Below are 26,562 nucleotides of genomic sequence, written 5' to 3' on the forward strand. Positions count from 1 at the left end.
CTTGATGGAGGAATTACTGTGTGAAGTTCTACAGCCTGAATTTTGTAGAAAATCAGATTAATTATTGTAATGGTCCCTTCTGGCCTTAAAACCTTGGAACAAGAACATTCTTTCATAGGAACAGCTTAGTTTCCTAAAAGAATATTTCCCCTTGGGCGCTTCCTTCTAGTTTCAGGCTCTGTCATTCACCCACCAACATGGCAGATGCACAGGGCACTACTGATCACCTGAGGGAGGAGGTCAGCCTTGTATCATTCAACATCTCCCAGATGATCAGGACTGACAGTAATGAAACACTAAAGGGAGCTCAGTTCACTCCTTCATGCAGAAGGACAGCTATCGTGACAAGAGGCATACGTAAAATAGTGAGAAAAGGTAATAAAAAGGGTAGTGGGAGGAAAGTGAGAGTAAAACACTCATAAACGTGCATTTCAGACCCAGGCCACTTGTCACAGATCCCCTTCCAGACCCCTTGAAGACACACGGTTTGTGGGTTTGGAAAGACAAGGCAGAGTGCAGGAGATAGTGATATCACAGCTTGGGATGGGAAAAGGAAGAACACCTCTGATAAAAAAAAAATTAAGAATGTGACATGATGATCGGTTTATCAGTTTAGTACATGAAAATCCGTATCTAATGTTTCTGTGTTTGGTTACAGCCAAGATTGCCTGAAGCTGGGAGTGGACGACAGGGGACGGAACACTCAATGATTGCCTGTTCTGTTCATTCCCTCTGGGGCACCTGGCATTGGCCACTGTCAGAAGACAGGACACTGGGCTAGATGGACCATTGGTCTGACCCAGTATGGCCATTCTTATGTTCTTAAGATATTATATCAATGTTTTTAAAGTACTTTATGCTGCACTCTAAATAGGACATGATTCAACAGACTTGAAGGGTATGTGTTATATGGACCATCTTAGTTTACCTTAGAAGTTTCTCAGTAACAGTGGCTATTTTTCTCAACGCTGTTTCTAGTGATAAATTGCCACTTTGCATCACCACAGTGGGTGCTATTTTACACTGGAGATGTGATTCACAAAAAGCAGTGAGAAATGTGGTATGTGAGGAGACCCAGGATTTTAAATTTCCACATCTTCTCTCGGGCCTTCTGATTCGAGGCTCTGCTGCTACATCCGGTCAGCAGATTTCAAGAAAAGGAGAACGTCAGCTGTGACAGGGATGAAGGAGAGACATGGAATTCTAAAAGCCAAACAAGGCCAGCAGACCATAAACATGGAATCTTGGCTTCAGATGGTAATTATTTCTCAGCAAAGCTAAGGCTATCATTCAGTGAAAAATTCTTCCACCAATGTATCCCTCTACAAACCAAATACAAAACTGCTTCAGAGGGTAGATTATTATTATAGTTATTTTACTTTTAAGATTTTTTATCAGAAACAGGAGTGACTAAAGAAATAAATGGCTTCGCTTTGAAAAAATAATTAGGGTAAAAAGGGGAATGGAGGAGGGAAGGAAAAGAATATATTTGGTGACTGGCAGCCTGAGCCCTAAGCTTGTTTAACTATTACATACAAACAGATCAGAGATTTGTTCTGTGATGGGAATCAGGCAGTCTGTGAATCCCATTATCTCTTCTACCATGTGGTCAATCACTCAATTAAGGTGCTGCTTTTTCACCATGAATATGCAGTCCAAACACTTCTGGACATCAGGACAATTAGTCTGGGATGTGTCTCGGCACAAAGACTGTTTTTGTTAAGATTACCATACCAAGATTTCCTGAATTACATTTCAGGCATATCACAAGGACCTGGAAAGTGACAGAGAGTGTACAAGGCAATGTGTAACAGCAACACACAAAGCAATGAAAAAACTAAATCCAACATCTCTTTTGTTAAAGAATCCATGAATCTCTTTCCAGTGGTTACAAATGACCATGCAGCACAGATCTTGAAGGATTAGTATGTTAATTACCCTAAACTCATCAATTTGGCTTATCTCTTACTTTAACCACTACACTCTTTTCTCTTTTAAATGTAGAAATACTATATTATTTTCATTTTTCTGAAATATCATCCAGATTAACTAACAGGTTGGTTAGTCACGAAAATAACTAAAAACAAAAGACATCAAGTTCCATGTCTATTTTGTTTCCAACTTCTATATCAGAGTTGGTCAGTTGGCAAGTGAGGAGATGCTTTTTTATGTACCAACAATGCAAATCCAAGTGGGAGTACAGGAGAGTGGTCACATACAAATGAATTCTGTCTCTTATACCCAGGCAGTGAAAATAATTCAACAAGGACCAAATTCTCAAGCCCCTGGCAAGGGCCATTCACTTGGCATTTTGTACTCAGCATCTCCATAGGTGCGGAGGACAGACTCCTCCCCACCTTTATGGGTACCAACACAGCCGTTACTGCAGACTTTAGCCTGCACTGGCATGTGCCATATCTCTTCTCACCCAATCGAAGACAATGGAGCCACACAGCCAGGGATGTATGAGTCCCACTTTCTGGGTGCTACTACGTAGATCCAGAGCATGCAGAGATGTTCTAATCCCCCTACATGACCTCTGTAGTTTGTCTGCACCCTAGCCCCCTGGACGGAAGAACCACAATACATTTAGAACCCAGAAGGGGTCTATCCATGGAGTGTTCTCCCATGGAAAGAAAGGTAGAAGGGTGATGGAGGCCTGATGCTAAGAGCACAGCTGAAAGCCCTGCTAGTATGCACATTAGAGGTTTGTTATTAAAGAAAACTGCTATTACTTGGACACACATAGATCAGATACCCTCAGAAAAGTGATACAGTTTTTAGGGTCACTTTTCCAGCTGTAACCACACTTACAAAAATTCCATTAAAACAAAGACATGGTATGGTATCTGCTAATTATATAATATCCAACCTGATATCTTCATATACAAAGATTACACTGAATTCAGAAAGACCAAAAAAAGCATGTTTGTTAACAGTAATAAAAACTACACATTTAAATAAATATGAAGTTATGGCCATGTAGTGTAATCTGAATACAAATATAAATCGGTATAAGATTATTACAATCACATCACATAAATTCTTATAATCATTATGATTCTCCACCCTACCCCCAAACATCTAAGTCACTCACTCAGTCTTATACGGACAATCTCATTGGAGGAGAAGTGGAGAAAGTGTACATTATATAACAGAGAAAACTCACACTGCACTACATACTGGAAAAAGCTTAACTGCATTTGACACAGGAGGCTGATATTTATCATGAGTGAAGAGGAAGAGAACTGCAGTGAATGAAAAAGCAGGTTATATAGGAGGAATTTTTTTTACTAAAGCTACTGTGAAAATAAAAGCAGATTACCCTGGGGGTGAGGGGGAAAGCATCTGAACAAGTTCTTTTTCTCAAAAGGGGAACTTTACAAGTGATAGCTATAAAATGCAAAGACAAGAAAGAGCTCGCACTGTACATACCTATAGTATCTACATGAGGCACAAGGCATTCTCCTGCTAGACCAATGTTTCATATGAAAGCTGACAAAAGAATTTGTTTTCTTCCTGCCATGCCAATATGTGCAATGAGCACCAGTTTTCAGAACTGTGCTTCCTGTATTATGGGGAACAGACTGACAGGTTTGTCTCCTTGACATACTTCTACAGTGATTATTCCAAGCAGATCAAACTCTTCTGACATCAGAGAATGAAACAATGTATCTGCACATAGCTTACTATTCCCAACAGCCTGATTCAAGAGAGGAACAGAGAGTGTATAAACCCAAATTACAGGATTGCTTCTCCATTTATTGAAAGTAAAGATTTAGGCCCTGATCCTGTGATTCATTGTATATGACAGGACTAAAGTCAACAGGGCTCCACACAAATGAAAAAATCCAGCCACAACAAACTGCAGAATAAGGGCCTTGAACAGCCCAATATTGTTAGAAACGTTATCACGATTTTTGGTTTTAATTCAAAGCAAACTGTTTGTTTGGATTTAAACATTGTACTGCATTGCCTGTGACACTGTTCTAGCTTTGGAGAATCATAGAATGAAATGTATAAGTGAAGACTTGAATTCTTTAAATTCATTACTTTTAACAATCTAAGCAGTTGTTAGAAATACAAAGTGTTGGTTTTGTTTGTTTGTTTAAAGAACATGCAAATTTTAACTTGACAGAGCCCCTCTAAGACCAGCATTGAGGACGTATATATCGTCGGTGATCCCTCAAGGACAAGGATGATTTCTTTCACAGGTTTTATTTTTCATGGGTCCTTTGGTGGCTGAGGAGTCTGATCCTTGAGCCACAGGCTCATTGGCAGACATTGCAGGTGGTGTTGGAAGACAGGTTGGGCCATGATTGCTGCATAACAGTTGTCTGTCCTTTCTTTTCTGGTGTACTTTCCACAGTATGCATCCGATGAAGTGAGCTGTAGCTCACGAAAGCTTATGCTCAAATAAATTGGTTAGTCTCTAAGGTGCCACAAGTACTCCTTTTCTTTTTGCGAATACAGACTAACACGGCTGTTACTCTGAAACCTTCTTTTCTGGTGTTTTTCCTGCGACCAGGGCAAGGCGATTTTCCTCAAAAGTGGACATTCCCTCTCTGACAAGTCTTCACCAGTTATCCCTATCCTGGGCTGCTGTCTCCCTCCCAGTGTGTGGTGTCGATGCCACATCTCTTGATGTTTATCTTGAGGGTCTTTAAAGTGTTTCTTTTGGCCTCCCTGTTTCCTTTCTCCTTTGGTGAGTTGGGCATACAGCAGTTGTTTTGACGGGATATATATGTTGATATACCTAGCAACCCTGTTAGAAGTATTCCACAACCTAAAATTTTAACATGTTGGATAAAATGTACTCTGGGAAGAAGGCTCTGTGCACCACTTTATTCACCCCTTAGGCTCAAGTTGGATGAAAGCCTTAGGGCCCTTAGGCTCCCATGAATTTTAGTGGGCTTTGGATCAGGGCTCAAATAGTATTTGTCCTTTAAAGGCTGAAGTGGGACATAAGGTCCTCTGCCCAGGGTGAATTTCACCAATTGAAAATTACCTTCAGAATGGGCAAGTATAGAAATTGGGGGCAGATTCTTATCCTAGGGCATGTCTATGCAGGGAAGGGGACCCATGAATAAGAAGAGTTCTGTGCCAAAATTTTCCTACCTCGTCAACAAGGCTACCGACTCAGACACCTACTCCTACCTATTTTTTCCACTCACATTCTTTTACCACTCATCCAGTCTGTGTTCCTCTCACACTCACCAACATATCCATTTCCCACAGCACCTCTTCAGGCTTGTCAACTCAAGGACATTAACTAGCATAGCTACAGTGGGATAGCTGTTCCACTATAGCTGTTCTGGAATAGCTCACTCATGTGGGCATACTATTCTGAAATTCTGGATTAAAGATGCTTTTACTTAGGAGCAGTGGGTCCAAAGAGGGAGTTATTCTGGAATAGCGAGAGCAGAAAATAATTTTCTTGCTACAGTTATGCCGGGAAATTTTCCCCGTGTATTTTTTCTTTATTGTTATTAATTTCAAGGCGAGACTACTAATGTAAAGGCAAGACTATTGGCCACGCAGTCCTCAGGTAGCATGCTACTGAGAGTAAGAAATCCTACAAGCTTACTACAAAAAACAGAGGCTGTCAAAGCTTCCTATTTAGCATGATGCCATAATAAATAACCACTGAGAAATGCCACCATGCAGAAAATCCACAAAAATAAAAAATGGGACTGTGTAAGGAGTCAAGGAAAAGACAAAGTAACATGCATAATACCCTACAACTATAAGGTAACTTACTACAGGGGGAAAAATACTGTACATCATTACTGTCTAAGAGCCAGATTCTTCAAAATTTCACTCACTTTGGCACATTCCACCTCTCAGCCAGTCACATACTTCCTGCTCCAGGAGAGTCAGGACTACAGGAGTCCAGATGGAACAACCTCTTTCCCCCACCACCCCCCAATTCTGACATTCCAGTGTAAAACTGAAGTTCCCAAAGCTGTTAACATTCTTCATGAAAGCCCTGAATCTGTCATATTCTTAACAGATAAAAAGAATATGGAAAATTAAACCTACAAAAATATTTCCTCACTAGCAAAGAGAGACAAATAAAGTGTGTGTTAAGTGGAGAAAGACAAAACACATTCACATAAATAAATAAGTATTAATCATAATAATAAATATGTTGGTCAAGAGCTGGAGGACTAAAACACTGGACAACATTTACACTATTGAATGTAAAAAAAATAAAGTTTACTCTTTACTCTGAAACCACCCCACACATTATAAACTCTGTGATACAGCAGTAGCCAAAGTACCAAGCAAAAGTTAAGGGATTATGTTGAATAGATGCAGCAAGTCAGTTTCTCTAACTCTATCATTCATGTTGGTCCCCTGAATGCTCTTAGCTTCCCATAGTGAAATTCAGTTTGCACTCACCTTTCTTAAAGCAATTCTCATGAGACCTAATATGTACAACCAGGATAGAATGCACTTCTGATTTAAATAAAAAGTCAAGGAATGGGAGGGAGATTGCATGTGAATGGATTCTTCTTTATGAAAGAAAGATCTGCAATGTATTTGGATGGAATCCAGTCAAGAAGAAAAAAGAGTTATTACAAAGTCTACATCAAGCCAGTGCCACCCAGCTGTTAATGAAAGATGAAGACAGGATCTGTTCCAATGAAAATGTCAAGATGCAGTTTAGAACATAAGAACAGCCATACTGGGTCAGACCAAAGGTCCATCTAGCCCAATATCCTGTCTTCCGACAGTGGCTAATGCCAAGTGCCCCAGAGGGAATGAACAGGTAATCATCAAGTGATCCATTCCCTGTCGCTCATTCCTATCTTCTGGCAAACAGAAGCTAGGGACACCATCCCTGCTCATCCTGGCTAATAGCCATTGATGGACCTATCCTCCATGAATTTATCTAGTTTTTTTTTAACCCTGTTATAGTCTTGGCCTTCACAACATCCTCTGGCAAAGAGTTCCACAGGTTGACTTTGCATTGTGTGAAGAAATACTTCCTTTTGTTTGTTTTAAACCACCTGCCTATTAATTGCATTTGGTGACCCCTAGTTTCTTGTTATGAGAAGTAGTAAATAACACATCCTTATTTACTTTCTCCATGCCAGACATGATTTTGTAGATCTCAATCATATCCCCACTTAGTCGTCTCTTTTCCAAGCTGCAATGTCCCAGTCTTATTAATCTCTCCTCATACGGAAGCCGTTCCATACCCCTAATCATTTTTGTTGCCCTTTTCTGAACCTTTTCCAATTCCAATGTATCTTTTTTGAGATGGGGAGATCACATTTGCAAGCAGTATTCAAGATGTGGGCGTGCCATGGATGTATATAGAGGCAATATAATATATTCTGCCTTATTATCTCTCCCTTTCTTCATGATTCCCAACATTCTGTTTGCTTTTTTGACTGCCGCTGCACATTGAGTGGATGTGTTCAGAGAATTATCCACAGTGACTCCAAGATCTGTCTCTTGAGTGGTAACAGCTATTTAGACCCCATCATTTTATATGTATAGCTGGGATTATGTTTTCCAATGTGCATCTGTTAAGTGGCATCTGTGCAGGCTGGAAGCACTGTTAAGAGTGATGCTCTTCACCTCTAGAGGAGGGTTTGCCTCATAGTCACAGCATCATCTTCCAACACCTCAGCAATCAGTTTAAGGAAGCCGTCCTGCAGCAATATCACCATCACAGCTAGATCCCTCCACCCTATGGGATGGACTTCGAAGTGCAGTTTCACACACAGGGAAGGCAAAAAGGATTAAATGAAGAGTGTCACAGTATCAGAAAAATAATAGACCCACCATACCCACCTATATGTATTTGCTTAGATTCAAGGTGCAAGGGAGACTATTTCCCACTCCACTGCAATGGGGGTGGGGGAGAAAGAGGAGCTAGTGAGGAGAGGGACAAGATGGTATAGGGGATTGGTAAGGGAACAGGGAACCTTGCACCTTTAGCCCATCAGTTCAAATCGAGCCCAGATAGGTAGGGATTTAAATAGCATCTGACAGCATATAGGAAGTGTTATTGTGACCTCACAATAGGAATCCACATAAAAAAAATCATTCCAATTGTCACCATCTTGGGACATCTCAACAAAATGAATGGACAGAATGAAACGCCCCTCCATCTACATGTGGCCACTACAGAACACAGCTAAGAAAAGTGTGAAGAAGATTGCACTATAGCTGCCTGTTCTTGCTCCCATTATATGAATACAGGAAAGGAATTCAGTCTCCAGGGCCAGCAAGCTGCCACCTAGGTCGCTTTGTTTTAAAACAAGATGATGACAAGATACTAGAACAAAATTTCACAGAAAGGAAAAAAAAATGTTCCTCATTCTTACCTGAATAGCTAAATCAAAGCAAGGAGGGGAGTCGTTAAAGCTCAAAATGTATACATGTAATTCCCATTAGCTTTAACAGAAGTAACATATGTGCATCCTATAGAGGATATTCCCAGAAGACAATGTATTTCCTTTTCAGCACATGCTGAAAATTCAAACTAAAGCAAAAGTGAAACTACAACATGCAGCAGTGTCACACTGACAATGACACTTCCGTACAGAACAAAGAGGTGACAGCTAAAATGAAACAAGGGTGACTGAAAATATTTGACAGCCAATACCTTTTTAGAGTGGCTCCAAGATACTCAAGAGGTAAAGGGGGACTATGGCTGAATTCAAATGGCACTTTGACATATGACACATACATGAGGAAATATGACACATACATGAGTTTTTAACTTGGGAAATTGTAGCTTAGGCAAAAGATTGCTAAAACAGCCTGAAAGAAAGTGAAAGAGTGAGACAGGAGAAAACTTCACAAAGCAAACAAGAGAGTTGCTGAGTTGATCCTGCAATGAGCTGCAAAAACAGAGCCCTACACAGTAACTGGGGCTGCAGTTAGCAACACCTGAAAGAGGTTCACACAGAGATGACCATGCAGATAACTTGTCTCTTTTAACCTTTACATTGATTAATCAGAGTTTCACCTCCAGAAAAAAAAATGTTGAATCGATAGTACCAGATCTTAATAGGAAAAAAAGACCAAATTAGCTTTGCTGCTAGCATTTCACACCAGCTACCCCAGCACTCCAAAAAAATAAAAATAAAAAATAAGCCTGTAATACCAGGGAACTTCCTTCATTTTTAACCATTCCCCACCATTAGACTGAACAAACAAACAAAGACACTGTGGACTATACTACCTGAAGGAAATGAAGCTCACCCAAACTAGCAATTTGTTTATTCATAGTTTCTAAAGGCCCCTTACGTATTCCTTTAGGTCACGTGTCCTTTGCTAATCTTTCCAGGCTCCTGACCTCAGAAATGTAGTTTCAGTGAATCAGGAGAAACCCAAGTAAATATAGTGGAACATTTAAAAAAAAATCTACATATATTTAACAAAATCCCTCCACAAAGCCAAAGGATGGAGAGGTAGATAAATTAGTGGTTGCCATAAGGCCCAACCGTGGTTTTTTTCCCTTAATTTCAAAAAAATTCCCCTCCACAAAGTCTCTCTTATCATATTATAGAGACATTGTGAACAATTAACAAAATGCACTCTGACTATATAGTGATAGGCTCAAAAGTAGCAAAACCAAGCATCAAACACCAGGCAAGATAACCTTTCACTCTGTATTCCTGATTTCAAAGTGCCTTCTCCAAGCCCCTCCACAAGCCCACAGTCAGGTAGAACCCCAGCTTATCAGAACATACTCCAAACTCACCTGCAGGCAGGTGCCTCCCAAAATTCTTTGGGTGTTTATATATGTAAAAAACTACACACATACCATATTAATAAAAGAGTACGTCAAATTCAGAGAAGGTTGTGGGGAGAAATACATTACTTCTAGATTGGGGGAGAGATAGGAGACCCAGGTATAAGAAGAGTTCTGCGCCAAAATTTTCCCATCTCATCTCATAAAGGGAAAAGAACCCCATGCTCCAGAATATTAAGAGAATGGATTTTCAGACCTGTCCCTGAACACAGCAACAGGGGTAAGAGAACTCTGTGTGCTTCCCCTTCGCTTAAACCATAGGTCCCAGTAAAGGGAGATGATGTAGGACTTTAGGTGAGGAACTGAGCTACAGAAGCCTTCAAAAGTCTTGAATTAAGATATTCATGCTAAATTTTTTTCCAGAATTCACCATAATTCACACAAAGCCTCCAGCGACTGAGGACATATCTGTCCCTGGAATACAGTGGGTTAAAAACTCCAAAATACACACATTCACATAAACAGAAAATATTATGTTGTTTCTGTTTTTCAGAATTCAGAATGTATTCATTTTTCCCCCATGGCATTTTTAGTTGAAATCATTAAAGAAATTCTCCATTTACCAGGAACTAGGTTTTCATAATAGTTTTTCAAAATAAAAAGTTTTGAAAATTTTTAAAAAATTGAAAGAGAGCACCTTTTTTTTTTCAAATTTTTCATTTCTGAAAAGAGGTCATTTTTCAAAGAAAAAATTTCTCTCACAAAAAATCTGTTCTACCTTGGAAAAATATTCGGTTGGTATCACTTCCTCACATCATGCATAGCTCAGGGATGGTTTTACTGGGGTGGGAGAGTGAGTTTGGTAATGATGGGTTTGAGATATGTTTTTCTGTATTGTTTAGGAAAACTTATATGAGTGGATGATGTAGGTTAATGATTGTCCTACATTTAGTATTAATTTTTAATGTAAAAATCAGAGTTGAAATCTGCACATTTGTGGCCGTTGGTGTATGTTATGTATGTCTAGAATTAAGGCTGTTGTTAGTTGTTCAGAATGATGGTGGATTGTGGGTGGACAGAGATAATGGAAGATGAGAAGGGAAAATGATGAGTAAAGCATAGGTCGGGCATTGAATGACACTGCTTATTTCCTTGTTTTTTAGAGTCTGCATTGGAAAGCTATGCAGTGTATCAACCTTACCTCAAAGTTAAAGATTTTTTGTGCCAAGGCCCCACTAAATTATGTAATCAACACTGATATATATTCGCATAGATAGCAGTCAATACATGCATGTATTATATACTCAGTATGCCCCCTTGCAGAGTCCCAGCATCCAACATCCCTGCATACATTTGTCCCCTTTAGCTCCTCAACTCAGCACTCCACTCGAGCAAACCATGAAATGCAGTTTCTGCCTTTGCCACCTAATATGTGTGGAAGTCAAAGCAGAAACATCACTCCTGCAAACATACATGTATATAGTATCAGTAGATCAGTAATCTCAATATCATGTAAAAAGGATACATACATGCATATTTGCAGGAGCAAGGCCTAAGAACGTGATAATGATCTCTGTGAGGGAAAGTCACAAAAGAAAAGGAATCTTGAAAGGAAGTGGAATTAATTTTCTTCCCAGCCATAAAGGTCACTAGACACATTTTAGACAATTACTCATTTTGAAAATCAGTTTTATTAGGGATTTGGGGTGGGGAGAGAGTTATTTGTTTTACATTGATAGCATTTTTTTATTTGCAGGCAACAAGTTACATTTGAATCAGTTTGAATCATTTAGGGGACTAATGATGTATGGTTGGATGATAAATGTGATAATTAAACTGTAAATATTTAGCAGCATGATAATCAAAAAACACTGCATGTTTGCTGGTTGAAATTATACTCTCCTTCACTTCCCTTTTTAATCAAAAATAAACCCCTTCTTCTCCACTGAGCTCCATGCAGTTGCAGAGACCTAAAATCTGAAGGCTGTTTGTGGTGCCCACGTGGGGGGGGGGGGGAGAGGAGGGGAGGGGGGAGAAAAAACAGTTCTCAAATCTCAGCCAGTCATTAAAGATATATAGACAGGCCAACAAACAGGAATTACATTGAAAATAAATGTGCAGACTACTCATCCAAATCTCCAGAACAGTTTGTTTTTTAAATGTTGACACAGAAAAGGACATTGAAGACAACCACTTGCGTGCTTTTAAGCAAGGACATTATATAAATAATGTTTATTAGGAGCCCCATCACCCTCTGAACACCTTGCATAAATGAAGGCCTTATCCTGCAAATCCTCTAAGTGCAGGCCTCTTATCTACTTCAGGGGGAATTCCATGCTTGTAGGGCTTGCAGTTTTGGGTCCAAATCCTGTTGGCCTCTCTCAAATGAACAGTCCCCATTGAAATCAAGAAAAGCAAAATTTGGTGTCAAGTAATACCAATAAAAAAAAAGGAAATAAACAAAATAGAAACCCTAAAAATACAGAGGGATGGATATACAGGCATACATTTGATCTGAGCTCCAAGGAGCCGAGAAGCTGTCCCACCCCCACTCTGAAGGTATGAGATGGATAGCTCAGCCTCATTCATGCCAGCTCCCGCTCCAGCAGAACCGAGCAGTGAAGGGAGCAGGGGGCTTTACCCGATCTCACCTAGAGAGTTTGTTAGGGAGGCCCCCACCGCCACTTTAAACGAGTGGACAATAGCACCTAAGGAGCGATGAAATCCTTTTTAACCAAGGCGCTCCCCAGCCCCACCCCAGCTCGTCTGATGGCTGCTCCAGAGTTGCAGAGGGGTGGAGACCACAATCAGCCGGACAGTGAGACCATCCTGCATCAGATTGAGCATCTGAAGGGCTAGCACCGGCGCCCACCCCACAGCCTCCTGAGTGGGGGAGGTTGGGGGAGTTAGGAGGCAGTTTTCCGCAGTGAGCAGCAGCCCCGGGGATGAATGCAGCAGGGTGGATCCCCACGGCTCTGCTCACGGCGGTGCTGGAGGTGGCAGCGCAACTTACTGCACCCCACCCAGCAGGGCCGGGGGTCCCGGCGCCGGGTCCCGCTCCCAGTGGTCAGAAGGGTGGGCGGGGAAAGGGGGCTCCCACTCGCAATGGGCTACAGAAGGGGAAGAGTAGAAAGGAGCAGCCTGGCACACTGCCCGGCCGTGCCCACTCCCCCAGGGCGGCACTTGGTACCCACTCGCCCCACGCCATCCAAGGCTCCGTGCTCAGCGACAGCATCCTTCGCCCCTTACCTCCTCCCCGGCTCACACACCCCGCCCCGAGGTGCTCACCAGCGCCGCAGCGGAGCCAGCTGCCCGCCGGGATTCCTACGAGCTCGCCGGGACGCGGCCCCCGGAGGAACCTGCCGCTGCGGCTACAGCGCCGTCTGGATGCAGCCGGGGAGCAGGCGGCGCCGCACCGCCCAGTGTCTGTACCTAGAGGCCGGCTCGGGCCCCGCCCATGCTCTCCAGCTGTCACCGCCGACCCGCCTCCGGGAGGCGGAGAGCGCCGCTCCCCCACGGTGCCCGCCCCGGCCGCGGCCCACCGACTCCCTCTGCCCCGCCGGCCGGGCTTTGCCCGCCTGGGCCCCGGGGAACGGCCGCGGCGGCGGCTCCAGCGGGCGGGTGAGGAGGCGAGGCCGGGGCGGGGAGAGCAGCGGCTGCTGCAGTGGGCGGGCGAGTTGCGGCGGCGGCCGTCGGGGCTGGCCTAGCTCATGGGGGGCAGACGCGTGGGGTGCAGAGATGCCCCCGCGCTGCAGGTAGCGGCGAGGCAGCGCGGGAGGGCGGCCGCCCCGGGGCGGGACTGCACGCGCTGGGAGGGGGCAGGTGCCGGGCTGCGTCGGGAGCCGTGACGGCGAGGGGCTTAGTGGTGCGCCCGGGGCCCTGCCCCAGCGGAGGGAATCCTCGTTCTCCCCTGGGAGTCGGTTCGCGCAACCTCCCCACCCCCCCACCCCGTGCACAGCGCCTGCTGCGCGGAGCCTGCCCGGGCCAGCTAGTCTGCACAGAGACAGGCTGCCCCCGGCCCTGGAGCGGGGCTGCTCGAGCGCCCACGGGACACTCCGTGGCACCTCCTGTTCCCCGGGACGCAGCAGGGCCTGGTCGCTTGCTTCTTGGGCCATGCTGCTGGCGTTCCTATAGCGCCCCACTGCCTGCCAGGCGTTGTAGTACTACTCGCTGATTAAAACCCATGGCACAGTCCGCCTCGCAGCATAAAATGGGCCTTTAACGCTAAACTCAAACATCAGGCTCCCAGGGAATGAGACTTTTCACCGTAATTTCCCTTTGTTGGTGTGCTTTGTCCAATAGGCATCTTCCTGCAAAGGGTGTGTCCCACCTCTTTTTTCAGTAGAGCTGCTTAACTGCCATAAAACAGGTAGGTGGTGGTGTGCACAGCAGTTATATTTGTTAATTAGCATCATACATCGTAAATAGGTGGTATACTGCTGGCTCAAGAAAGCCTGCTTATGGCTTTCAGAAAGCTAGACTCTTAAATATTAAGATTCCAAGAAGATGCTATCTGTAGGTCTCCTTTTATTATTTTGTGCACTGTCACAATCCACAGATACTTGGCACAATTGTCAGTTTAACGCAATTGCTAGTATTTTTTCCTCCAGGCCAGACCTTTGTAGTTTCTAATCCCCTCTAAAGTCTTGTTATATTTAGAGGCTGCTGCTAAATATAGTATGTGCTGGAGCCTCCCAGGCCTCCGCTTTTGCTTGCTCTATCCTGACCTAGACAGACTGTGACTTTTGTCTACTCTGTAAATTGGCTTTGAGCACAGCTTCGCTTTTTCAATATCTGCTTTCCAATATTGTCGTCCTCTGTTGGTCATTGCTACAGAGCACTCTGGCTCAGTCAGTAAAATGGGTGAAAGCGAACAGTGCAGCCACGTGTACGGTCATCGTGACAGAACAAGAAGCAAAGGTCTCAAGTTGCAGTGGGGGAGGTCTAGGTTGGATATCAGGAAATACTATTTTACCAGCAGGATGGTGAGGCACTGGAATGGGTTACCTAGGGACAGAGGTGAAAGCAAGAGCCGCTACGGTGTATCAGACCAGACCGGCTTCCCCAGGCTGGCGCTTTAAAGGTCCCAGGGATCCCCGCAGCTGCCGGAGCCCGAGACCCTTTAAAGAGCCACCAAAGCCCTACCGCCACTACCCCAGGGGCTCCGGCAGCAAGGCTCTGGGGGCGCTTTAAAGGGCCCGGGGCTCCGGCAGCTGCGGGGAGCCCTGGGGCCTTTAAAGCGCTGTCCGAGCCCCACTGCCAGAGCCCCTGGGGTAGTGGTGGCAGTGCGGTAGCCAGAGCCCGGGGCCCTTTAAATCGCCCCTGAGCCCCAAGGCTCCCAGCAGCCTCTGCAGCTGGTAGCTCTGAGGGTGATTTAAAGGCCTCGGGGGCTCCCAGCTGCAGCTGGAGCCTTGGGGCCTTTAAATCTTGATTTAAAGGGCCCGGCCCACCTCTTCCGGTCGAGGCCATGCCCCCTACTCAGGACTACCAGTAAGTGCTTTAAGTTACTTTCACCCCTGCCTAGGGAGGTGGTGGAATCTCCATCCTTAGAGGTTTTTAAGGCCCGGCTTGACAAAACCCTGGCTGCGATGATTTAGTTGGTGTTGTCTTGCTTTGAGCGGGGGATTGGACTAGATGACCTCCTGAGGTCTCTTCCAACCCTAATCTTCTATGATTCTATGATCCATCTAGGAACAAAGAATGGAGACCACATTTAGAGCATGGAAGAATCTGTCATGGGAAGTAATGACTCTGAAAAAGATTTATGGCTGAGGAGTCAAGTCACAGTGGGTAATCTGTTAAACATGAACCCCCAGCACAGACACTGTGGTCATCATGTGATTGTCATAAATTGGCTGGCCCTTTAAGGGTAGCTGAACTCAGCCAGACCTGTCCAGATTAGCTACCCCATCAGCAGCAGCTGGTCCTGATCAGCTGGGTGATGTTTTTAACAGGTCTGAGAGACCTCAGTTTGAGAAAAACCATAAGGAACAAGTTGGGCTCTTGTGGAAGGACCCCGAGAAAATAGCCTGGGAGTCAGTGCTCTATGCCAGACTCAGCGGGCATGTCTACACTGCAATTAAATACCCACAGCTGGTCCATATCATCTGATTTAGACTCACAGGCCTGAGGCTATGGGACTGTTTAACTACAATGTAGATCTTCAGACTCAGGCTAGAGGCCAGGCTCTGGAATCCTCCCGCTTCAACGTTTGTTACAGCAACAACTAAACTCTGTGCATGTCCCGTCTGGAAGCCTGAGTTACATGAATCCCCCAGGAGGAAACTGAGGCAGGGAACACCTGCAGCACAACACTTGGCCCGAAGGAGGCACAAGAGGGCAGCTATGCCCTATATGACAGGGATTCTAACATGTATAATCAGTAATATTGAGAGAGGTCATATTACCTCTGTACTTGGCACTGGTGCAACCGCTGCTGGAGTCTTATGTTCAGCTCTGATGTCAGCAATTCAGGAAGGATGTTGATAAATTGGAGAGAGTTTAGAGAAGAGCCCCAACAATAATTAAAAGGGTGGCAAACATGCCATATAGTGCGAGGCTCAAGCAGCTCACCCTATATAGCATATCAAAGGGAAAGTTAAGGAATGATTTGATCTGTCTGGAAGTACCTACATGGGAGATAGAAATTTGAAAATAGAGAGCCCTTCAGTCTAGCAGACAAAGGCATAACACGATCTAATGGCTGGAAGTTGAAGCTAAACAAATTTAGGCTAGAAATAAGGTGCAAATTTTTAACACTGCGGGTAATTAACAGTTGGAACAATTCAACAGTGGATTCTTCATCACTGGCAGTTTTTAAATCAAGATTGAACTATAGCATATCTTTTAGAAACATCCACCAGGAAGTAATTCAAGGAAGTCCTGTGGGGTGTGTTATGCAGAAGGTCAGGCTAGATGATCACTGTGGTCCTTTCTGGCCTTAAAAGTGTATGAAAATAAAGGGCCTGATTAGCATAACTGGTCATTTCAAGATTTTACATAAATGCTAGATATTCGTTTTCTAGGAAATGTAAATAAATTTGAAGTATATAGAGGATTCAACATGAGCTAGTCCCATTGTCCTTTATGAGAATTTTTGTACCTGGTGTTGGGTCGTGTCATCAAAGAGAGAGGGTGCTGCTGTGATCCAGGGGGAAGAACCTATAAGGTAATAATCATGTTCTGTATCAGAACTTGGGCTCATAACTAGTACTTCTATTATAGTGCAAATACAGCTATTGTTCTGATTCAGATAAGATGTCTAGTTTCAGTGCTGCACATGGCTACCATATTAAAGTCAGGGCATAGAATTATAGAATATCAAGGTTGGAAGAGACCTCAGGAGGTCATCTAGTCCAACCCCCTGCTCAAAACAGGGCCAATCCCCAATTTTTGCCCCAGATCCCTGACTGGCCCCCTCAAGGATTGAACTCACAACCCTGGGTTCAGCAGACTAATGCTCAAACCACTGAGCTATCCCTCCCTCTCCTTAAAACTAATAAATACCTACAGAAAGGGAAGCGCCTCACTGCTGGGGGCAACAAGCCCTGTCAGAAACTGCTGCACAGGCTCCAGTGAGTTTTGAACTCATGATCCCTGGTTTACAAGACCAGTGTGATAACCCCTGAGCTATGGAGCCAGGTTGTTTTTGTGCATCTCTGATACCTGTCTTAGTAAAGCTTACACATCTCATGCTGCCTCATATAAAACTAGTAGCTTGACCAACAGTCTGTTGCTCAGTAAAATAAAGTGAAACAGACTCAGGTGTTCACTTCCTGCACTCAGTCACAAAAATGCACTGGACTAATACTGCTTTGTCAAGATCAGTGGTTGATATATTGTTGCTGCCTCCACAGGCACTGTGCTACCCGATTTTAACTAATTTTTCAATACTTAGTGAAGCATATGATAGAGAACACCTTGTATATGAAAGGTGCTGTATAACAGAGGTTCTCGACCTTTCCAGACTACTGTACATCTCACTTAAAAACTACTTGCTTACAAAATCAGACATAAAAATCCAGAAGTGCCACAGCACACTATTACTGGGAAAAGTGCTTCCTTTCTCATTTTTACCATATAATTATAAAATAAATCAATGGGAATATAAATATTGTATTTACATTTCAGTGTATAGTAGATAGAGCAGTATAAACAAGTCATTGTATGAAATTTTAGTTTGTACTGACTTTGCTAGTGCTTTTTATGTAGCCTGTTGTAAAACTGGGCAAATATCGAGATGAGTGGATATACCCTGTTTGAGAACCACTGCTGTATAAGACCCACACAAGAAAATGTTGGGCTCTGCCTTGCTTCCATTGAAGCCAATGGGAATTTTGCCATTTAGTTCAAGGGAAGCAGGTCTGAGGGCACTATAAAGAGCAACTTCTGAAAAAAACGTAATTTAAAAGTGTTTTACTATTTTCAGAACTAAATAGTTTGGAATTACAAAGGCACTTTGATTTCCCTATATCCATATTCCTAACGAAAAAGTATCGCAATAGTAAGACAATACACTCTTTAATTCTTCTCTTGTTGTGATTTTTTTTAAATACTGATGCTCCGATTTTAAAGAACCTGCACTTAAGTCTGGAGCTCACTTGCAGCATAGCAATGTCTTCATTATGAGTTGTCCTGACTCTAAATGGACTGCTACAATTGAAAACTAACCTGTCACAGAACCATTTTTTTTAAATCTACCATCCCTCACTCTCTATTGAAAGTCAAGTTGTAAGAAGTTCTTAAAAGTTCAGTTCTGAATAATTACAACTTAAACTTACATTCTGTCCTTCACGAAGAAGGATCCCAATGATGTTCCCATAAAAAATGGACCAAATCCTCAGCTTGTGAATTTAGAAGGCTCTCACTGGGTTTTTTTGTTTTGTTTTGTTTTAATTGAAAGTCAGATGCACAGGTCCAAGGACAGACTTTAGCTTTACATCAGGGGTGGCCAACCTGAGCCTGAGAAGGAGCCAGAATTTACCAATGTACATTGCCAAAGAGCCACACCAATATCTCAGCAGCCCCCCAACAGCTCCCCCCACTCCAACCTGCAGTGCCTCCTGCCCGCTGGCAGCCCCACCAATCAGTGCCTCCCACTCCCTCCCCATGCCTCCTGCCCGCTGCAATCAGCTGTTACACGGTGCACAGGAGACTCTGGTGGGGAAGAGCGAGGGCATGGCAGGCTCGGCGGAAGGGGTGGAGTGAGGGCAGGGCCTGGGGCAGAGCAGGCGGTCAAACAGTGAGCACTCCCCGGCACGTTGGAAAGTTAGCATCTGTAGCTCCAGTCCCGGAGTCAGTGCCTATGCAAGGAGCCACATATTAACCTATGAATAGCCGCATGTAGCTCTGGAGCCACAGGTTGGCCACCCCTGCTTTATATTGTATGGTTTTCAACCACCACTGAAATGCAGCCACCTGCAGGCAACTGTTTAATAGTGCACAGCAACACTGCAACAATTATGAATAATATATTGTTATATTAAAACTTCTCACAGCTTGACAATGAATATTATTAATGTTATAACTGTTCAGGACAGGAAATGAAGAATAAACTATTCCTAGGGGAAACTTAAGGGAGGCTGAACAGAATTATTCATTTTAAGAGTTGGTTGTTTGGGTAAATCACATATGTGAATGACTTTTTTTTCTGTGAAGGCTGATTACAAGACCTTTATTTCAGTCTGAGAGGTTCACAGTAGCTCAGCTAGTAGTTGCTAGAGGGTCCTGAAACCTGCAGTATATTTTTATGTAATTACTTTTTAAAAATATAGTCGGAAAATTATTAATCACACAGTAGTAACACAGAGTAACCCCCCCGTTGGGGTGGGCTGACACAGGGATAGAATAGGGATTGCTCAGGCAAATGGCCAGCTGCGTATTTGCACATGGGGTGCCTGTAAGCCCTCTGAACACCAAGAGAAGATTCTCTGTACCAGTCCTGCCTAGGCAGGTGTGGAAGATCACCTAGGCACAGCTGCACCAAGCTCCTCATGCAACTGGTGCAGAGGGGCAGCAGCTCGTAGAATGGAGTGATAACTGTGAGAGCTCTGCACTCTTGGGTTGGAGGCTGTGTTTCTACCTTGCATTTCACTTTCCTGGAGCCTAAATGCTTGTGCTCTGTGTGGGTGGAGTGAATGCATAATTTGTTGGAACCAAATCTTTGTTTTAATAGTAAAAATACTATTTTATGGGTGAAATTATACTCTCTATCTTGGATGTACAGCTGTAAAGATGCACTTCCTTTTCACTCAGTCCACTGACTTAATGTGTCATAGGTCGGTGTATGTGTGTTATATGAAAAATAGCACATTACTGAGTATTCATTCCAAATAAAGAACATTTACAGAGTACTAAATAGTCCAAGCAATCTAAATACAGTTAAGAACTAAAATGTTTCCCAAATGTAGCTTTAATCATTGTAGGTTGAAGTCAGTATTAACAGAGCTATACAATTCTACCTTCCCTGTGTTTAAATATGGGGGAATGATTAATTTTCCCATCATCATCATACCTTGTTGCTCCAAAAGCATGGCCACAACTTGGTGTTATCACTTATCTTGTATAGTTCTTCAGGAGTACAGGATGTTGAGGGGGGGGCACTGCATCAGGCACTGATCAAAGATTTGCCTAGGCTCTCCACGTTCACATTTGGGTCCTTCCTCAGCTCCTGCTTAGTTGTGTTGCCACCAATCTTTGCTACCCCGACTTCCGCTCGATTTAGAGTACACATTGTTTTTGTTCGAGGTCAGTGCCTAGAGGGAGTTGTTCTGAAGCAACCAGGTTATTTGTGATATGTGAACTTCTGATAGCAATATCTGGGGAATAACATTTTTTAATTGAAGAGTGCTTTGCAAATAGTCTAAAATTTGCTAAACATTCTTATGTATTATGTATGTAGAACAGATGAGTTAAGCAAAGTCTGACAAGCCACGTCTTTGTACATTGCAGAATCACATAAAATTGATAGTGACATTAACATATTTAAAAAATCAGTGGCCATGCTGCCGAATAGTGGAATAAAGCATTTGGAAATGATACACAGTAAACTGAAGGGGAAACCAGTGAAGAGTTATATTAATCCATTGTTGAGAAGGAGCAATATCTGCGTCAAAGATACAGCTTTTAAGCATCCTATGACGATTGATTTCTAATGCCACATACATGGCTCTCTTGAACATAGATCTGTATGTTTAGATGATTAGCTGTAATAAAAAGAGATCAAGGATTACAGAGGTAAAAATAGAGTCTACTATGCTGCTTAAGAAGAAAATCCCCAAGGACTTGTATCTGTGGCTCACTCGAGCTTGTTTTAATACATAATGCACCATTCAGCTGTTTGGAGTTCTGCTAGAGAAAGGCTGCTGAACTGGGTCTCTAAAACAGGAGAAATTAAACACCAATTTTTCCCCCATTCCCTCTTTTTTAAGGACTGTTATGTTGGATGGAACTCTATCTTTGCCCTAAGACTGGGATCTCTCTGGTATAGAGCTCTTCTTTATATGGGCAATTTGGAAAATCACCCTCCTTTTAAAAATAAAATAAAAATTCTGGATGCCAAGAAAAAAAGACAAAATGAATGTCCTGAAAAAAATCTAACTAATCTCAGTGTTTAATGGCAGTCTTAGGTACTGCTGCTGAAGATGTTTAAGCAGTCAGATGTACTTGTTCTGATGGCTGAAATCAACAGCATGTGTGCTAAATTTTTACCATCAGGTCTTCTTTCTTGTCACATCAAGCACTCTCTTTATTTTTTTGCTACTAGTGTTCAGTAGTTGCTAAAGATTGCATTTCAAAAAAAACATCACTGAGGTCTTGATCTATGAAGTACTGACATCAGTGGGAGATGTGTGGGTTTAGCACCTGGCAAGATCAGGCTTGGAATGAAGGTTTTGGGTCAAATTCTCTTCTGTTGCACCCACAAAAACTCTGTTGAAGCCAGTGGGAGTTGCACAGGATTAAATGAGAGGAGAATTTGGCTTGTGATCCTTGTCTCTGTATTTATCTCTGTATATACGCATTATTGATATAGATTTCTGTGGTCAGAGCTCGTCTACACTAGAGGTTTTCACCTATGCAGCTACATCCAAATACACCAGTACAAAAAAGATTTATAGTGTAGGCGAGTTCTTAGTGTCCAAGCAGGCTAATAATTGATGAGTGGGATTTTTAAAAGCCCTCTGCTTTCTTAGTTTTGTTTCTATTGACTTCAAGGGGAGTGCGAGCATTTTTATAAAATTTCACACTATCATGCAGCTTTTGTACAGTAACAGTAATCGTGTATTAAAGCTATAATGCATAAGAAATATCTTTTCCCCACAGAATTCTGTGTATTGCTGCAAATGCCAATAGAGATGCGTTGTAATATATAGGATAGATAGAACGAGCTATGGAGTTGGAACAACAAACAGAAGGTACTGTGTGACTTTTGATACATTGTTTACACTATTTGTCTGTCTTAAATGCCTGTAATGCAATTGACAATAAAACTACAATTTAGTTTCTTTGTCTATTGCTTCTGACTTTGTATAAGGAAACTCATTTTCACCATTACAGTATTTTATCTCCAGTGCAAACACTGCAGTGTGGGTTAGGTTTACGGTTGATGGACAGCCTTTCAGTGATGCATTTTATAAACTTTATGGCTTTTGAAACTGCATCTGATGCCCAGTGGAGACTGAAAAGAGACCTTGTCTGAATCAATAAATTGAATAGCTGAGCTGCTCAGAGTCGTTGTCTAAAATAAGATGTTTTGGAGTCTTGATTATGTGTTGTAATGCCCACGTTGCATAGATCATAGTAAAAAAGAAGGAATGCATATTCTGAAAGTATGTGATAAACACAAGATTTTTAGTTAGTTACATCTAACATGACGTTCTAGAAATACAGTATAACATTGCTAGATAGTTGCGTTTACATACAGTCAGTGTATAATACAAACATGGATTATTTTCAAAGGCCATATCAGTAAAATAGTGCCCAAGAATAGAAATAGTTCAGTTTTGTGGTCTATTGCCTGAAGATTTAAGCCAATATGCACAATAAAAGGAGCTATTTTACTAAAAGGATTTTTTTTAAACGTGCTGTTGCCCTGGCAACAAGGTGTGTTTCATTTTGGGGAAGGTTCAGGGGTTGCCTCCTGTAGGACTCACCTCATCTTATGAGTAGTGCGGGGAGTCTGGTAAAATCAGTCCTATTTGGAGCTGCAAGGGGTGGGGGGAAGAATCAAGCTGCCCATAAAAATAGGAGAGAGCCCCCCTCCCGTGAAAAAGCTGCCCTTCCCTATTCCCTAATTACTGGATCTACCATTGGAAACTTAGTCCATGTTGAAATCAGGCCCACTGTCCCTCACCAGGAGCAGTTCTTTTGGGGGATTAAAGGGAGCTGAGAGGTGAATAATAGACTACCATGGTCTCCTCTCCAACATTCAATCCACTTGCTATTATGGCTTCCACTCTCCAGCAAGAGAACTTCTCTTTCCCCAGAAGAAGCCCTTGGGTTGTGTCATCTCCACTCCAGGTGGGAAGATACTGGCAAGGGGAGCAATGGAATTGGACAGAGGTCAGACAAGTACCCTATAGTACCCTTTGTCAGTGACAGTGTATCGTATCTTCTCAACATGTACAGTATTCACCACTGGTACTTGGTTATGAGACCAAGAATTAAACAAAGGGATTTCTTATAAGATTCCCAAATCAAATAAACTTCAGTGTTTCCCTAGCAGTAGGAAAGTTATCTGGAGGTAAAGAATGTTGATACTTGTATATTTGGTAGGGCTGTCAATTAATCGAAGTTAACTCACACGATTAACTCAAAAAAAATTTTAATTGTGATGTAAAAAATTAATCACGATTAATCACACTGTTAAACAATAGAATACCAATTGAAATTTATTAAATGTTTTGGATGTTTTTCTACATTTCCAAATATATCAATTTCAGTTACAACACAGAATACAAAGTTTACAGTGCTGACTTTATATTATTTTTATTACAACTATTTGCATTGTAAAAATAATAAACAAAATAAATAGTATTTTTCAGTTTATCTCATACAAGTACTGTAGTGCAATCTCTTTATCCTGAAAGCGCAACTTACAAATGTAGTTTTTTTGTTACATAACTGCACTCAAACACAAAACAATGTAAAACTTTAGAGCCTACAAGTCCATTCAGTCCTAATTCTTGTTCAACCGATCGCTAAGAGAAACAAGTTTATTTACATTTATGGAAGATAATGCTGCCCACTTCTTAATTACGTCACCTGAAAGTGAGAACAGGCATTCATATGGCACTGTTGTAGCTGGCGTCGCAAGATATTTACGTGCCAGATGCCTCTTCATGCTTCGGCCATCATTCCAGAGGACATGCTTCCATGCTGATGATGCTCGTTTAAAAAAAAATGCTTTAATTAAATTTGTGATTGAACTCCTTGAGGAGAATTGTATGTCTCCTGCTCTGTTTTACCCGCATTCTGCCATAAATTTCATGTTATAGCAGTCTCGGATGATGAGCCAGCACATGTTATTCATTTTAAGAACACTTTCCCTGCAAATATGACAAAATGCAAAGAAGATACCAATGTGAGATTTCTAAAGATAGCTACAGCACTTGACCCAAGATAGAAGAATCTGAAGTGCCTTCCAAAATCTGAGCGGGACGAGGTGTGGAGCATGTTTTCAGAAGTCTTAAAAGAGCAACACTCTGATGCAGAAACTACTGAACCCAAACCACCAAAAAAGAAAATCAGCCTTCTGCTGGTGGCATCTGACTCAGAGGACGAAAATGAACATGTCGGTCCGCACTCCTTTGGATCACTGTCGAGCAGAACCCGTCATTAAAATGGACACATGTCCTCTAGAATGGTGGCTGAAGTGTGAAGGGACATATGAATCTTTAGTGCATCTGGCATGTAAATATCTTGCGACGCCAGCTACAATACTTCCACGCAAAAGCCTGTTCTCAATTTCAGGTGACATTGTAAACAAGAAGCAGGCAGCATTATCTTGTGCAAATGTAAACAAACTTGTTTTTCTGAGCGATTGGCTAAACAAGAAGTAAGACTGATTGGACTTGTAAGCTCTAAAGTTTTACATTGTTTTATTTTTGAATTCAGTTATTTTTTGTACTTAATTCTACATTTGTAAGTTCAACTTTCATGATAAAGAGATTGCACTACAGTACTTGTATTAGTATTTTTCAGTTAACCTATTTCTTTTGTTTTTTACAGTGCAAATATTTGTAATAAAAATAATATAAAATAAGCACTTTGTACACTTTATTATGTGTTGTAATTGAAATCAATATATTTGAAAATGTAGAAAACATCCAAAAATATTTTAAAAAATGATATTTTATTATTGTTTAACAATGCGATTAATTGCAATTATTTTTTTAATTGCTTGACAGCCCTAATATTTGGAAAAAGCATCATATTAATCACTGTTCAGTGTCATGTTCACATTTATTATTTCCATTTATAGTGGAAACATTTAATAATAGATTATAACAGCATAAACATGATTAACAGTGAAATTCATCTTACATCAAAGGTTATGTCCTGGTGAAATACCATGTGACTGCCAGCATTGTTCTACCCGCTTTACAGTGATTGCAGCATAATTATACCTAAATCCTATGAGAACAGGATTTAATAGACCATTATAGAAGATCAAACAGAAAGGTTAGATAAGGCATTTTTTTTTAGTCCATGCTTACCAGAGGCACCCTTAAAAATAAAAACAACCCACAATTTTTTCAAACCCATGACTGAGCTGTGGATGGCCTAGTTAAAGTATGAGTCAGTAGAAATGTCTTTCCAAATATGGATATCTGAAGGCTTTTTTTTTTTTTACTCTAATGACACCACAGCCCTTTTTTTCTCCAGGTGGAGTCAGAGGAATACCTTCAGGAAGTCACATACTTCATGTGTATCCTCGTAATCTGCCATGTCACGCAGTGCAACACATTGTGGTAGCAGGACATCTGGACATAAAGGATCAAGCTTCCAGTGAGCCAAAGGTACATGTTCAGAGTAACAATACAGGACTGGACAAACTTCATATAATTTAGTAACAACCCACTAAAATATGTTGTTAAGTGACTACTAATGGAAGGAGATCAAGCTGTACATTAAGCATATGAGACCTCATATAGGGGCATATGTAACATTCTAATTAACCTCAATTGTATTTCATACAATTGTAAATAGTAGTAATGTGAAGACGGTATAGTGAAAGTTCCCATGTAACTGCTCTGCATATATTATTGTAATAGTTCACTAAATGGGAATCCTATGTGTTCACAAAGTGAGACTTTGCTTTGAGACTTGCAAATGAAAGGCAGTGTAGTCCCAAGTATTTTACCTCCCCTCCCTCCCCAGAAAAGAAAAGGTGGCTGGCCTAAAGGGAAGAAAAGGAAGCCTCCAAAGGAATTTTCAGCTCCTCAAGCCCCTACAACAGGGTAAGTGTGTTATATAATAGCATTATGTTGTTCAGATAATTTACTATTCTCTTAATATGCGCTCTTGTATGCAATATATTAAAGCAACTTGGGGCTCTGAACTGTAGAGATTTAGAGAATGCTAAAGGCTTTGGGAGTGGTCTCTGAGGGCAATTAAATATTTATAGCTTGGAAATGTTAGAAATCCTCAAACTGCATTTTGATGGACACCTTTTATTAATCCCACCAATACAAAAATGCAGGGATAAACTGATATGGCTAAAGGGAATGTATTGTAGGTTGAGCAGTCATGTGTCCTTGCAATCTATAGGTTAGTGCAGATTTGTGTACCCATATGGGAATTTTTCTTTATAATGATTTGAGGGAAGGTTCACTTAGCCA

General features: G+C 42.0%; 2 protein-coding genes across 12 annotated transcripts in view; one reads left to right on the top strand and one right to left on the bottom strand.

Annotated features, from left to right (window-relative positions):
- The window catches only part of JAKMIP1 (janus kinase and microtubule interacting protein 1), a 257,995-nt gene extending 244,831 nt beyond the window's left edge, over positions 1–13,164 (bottom strand). For 4 of the 5 annotated variants that reach the window (XM_074951703.1, XM_074951707.1, XM_074951705.1 and 1 more), the window contains exon 1: positions 13,010–13,164. The gene's annotated coding sequence lies outside the window, so the exon portion shown is untranslated. The remainder of the gene's footprint in view (positions 1–13,009) is intronic. The other variant, XM_074951704.1, reaches the window with a different exon arrangement.
- Positions 13,165–13,256: 92 nt separating this feature from the next.
- LOC141986789 (uncharacterized) overlaps positions 13,257–26,562 on the top strand; it is a 36,934-nt gene continuing 23,628 nt past the window's right edge. For 5 of the 7 annotated variants that reach the window (XR_012639361.1, XR_012639364.1, XR_012639365.1 and 2 more), the window contains exons 1-5: positions 13,257–13,342; positions 14,024–14,090; positions 22,043–22,134; positions 25,607–25,740; positions 26,102–26,181. Coding sequence is in view for 3 of the 7 variants with exons in the window: in XM_074951711.1 (XP_074807812.1) it covers positions 22,110–22,134; positions 25,607–25,740; positions 26,102–26,181 (239 nt within the window). In the remaining 4 variants the exon portion in view is untranslated. Of the gene's footprint in view, positions 13,343–13,393; positions 13,477–14,023; positions 14,091–22,042; positions 22,135–25,606; positions 25,741–26,101; positions 26,182–26,562 lie in introns of those variants that run through there. The other 2 variants (XM_074951712.1, XR_012639362.1) reach the window with 2 other exon arrangements.

Source organism: Natator depressus, chromosome 4 (assembly GCF_965152275.1).
Source record: "Natator depressus isolate rNatDep1 chromosome 4, rNatDep2.hap1, whole genome shotgun sequence".
NCBI lineage: Eukaryota > Metazoa > Chordata > Testudines > Cheloniidae > Natator > Natator depressus.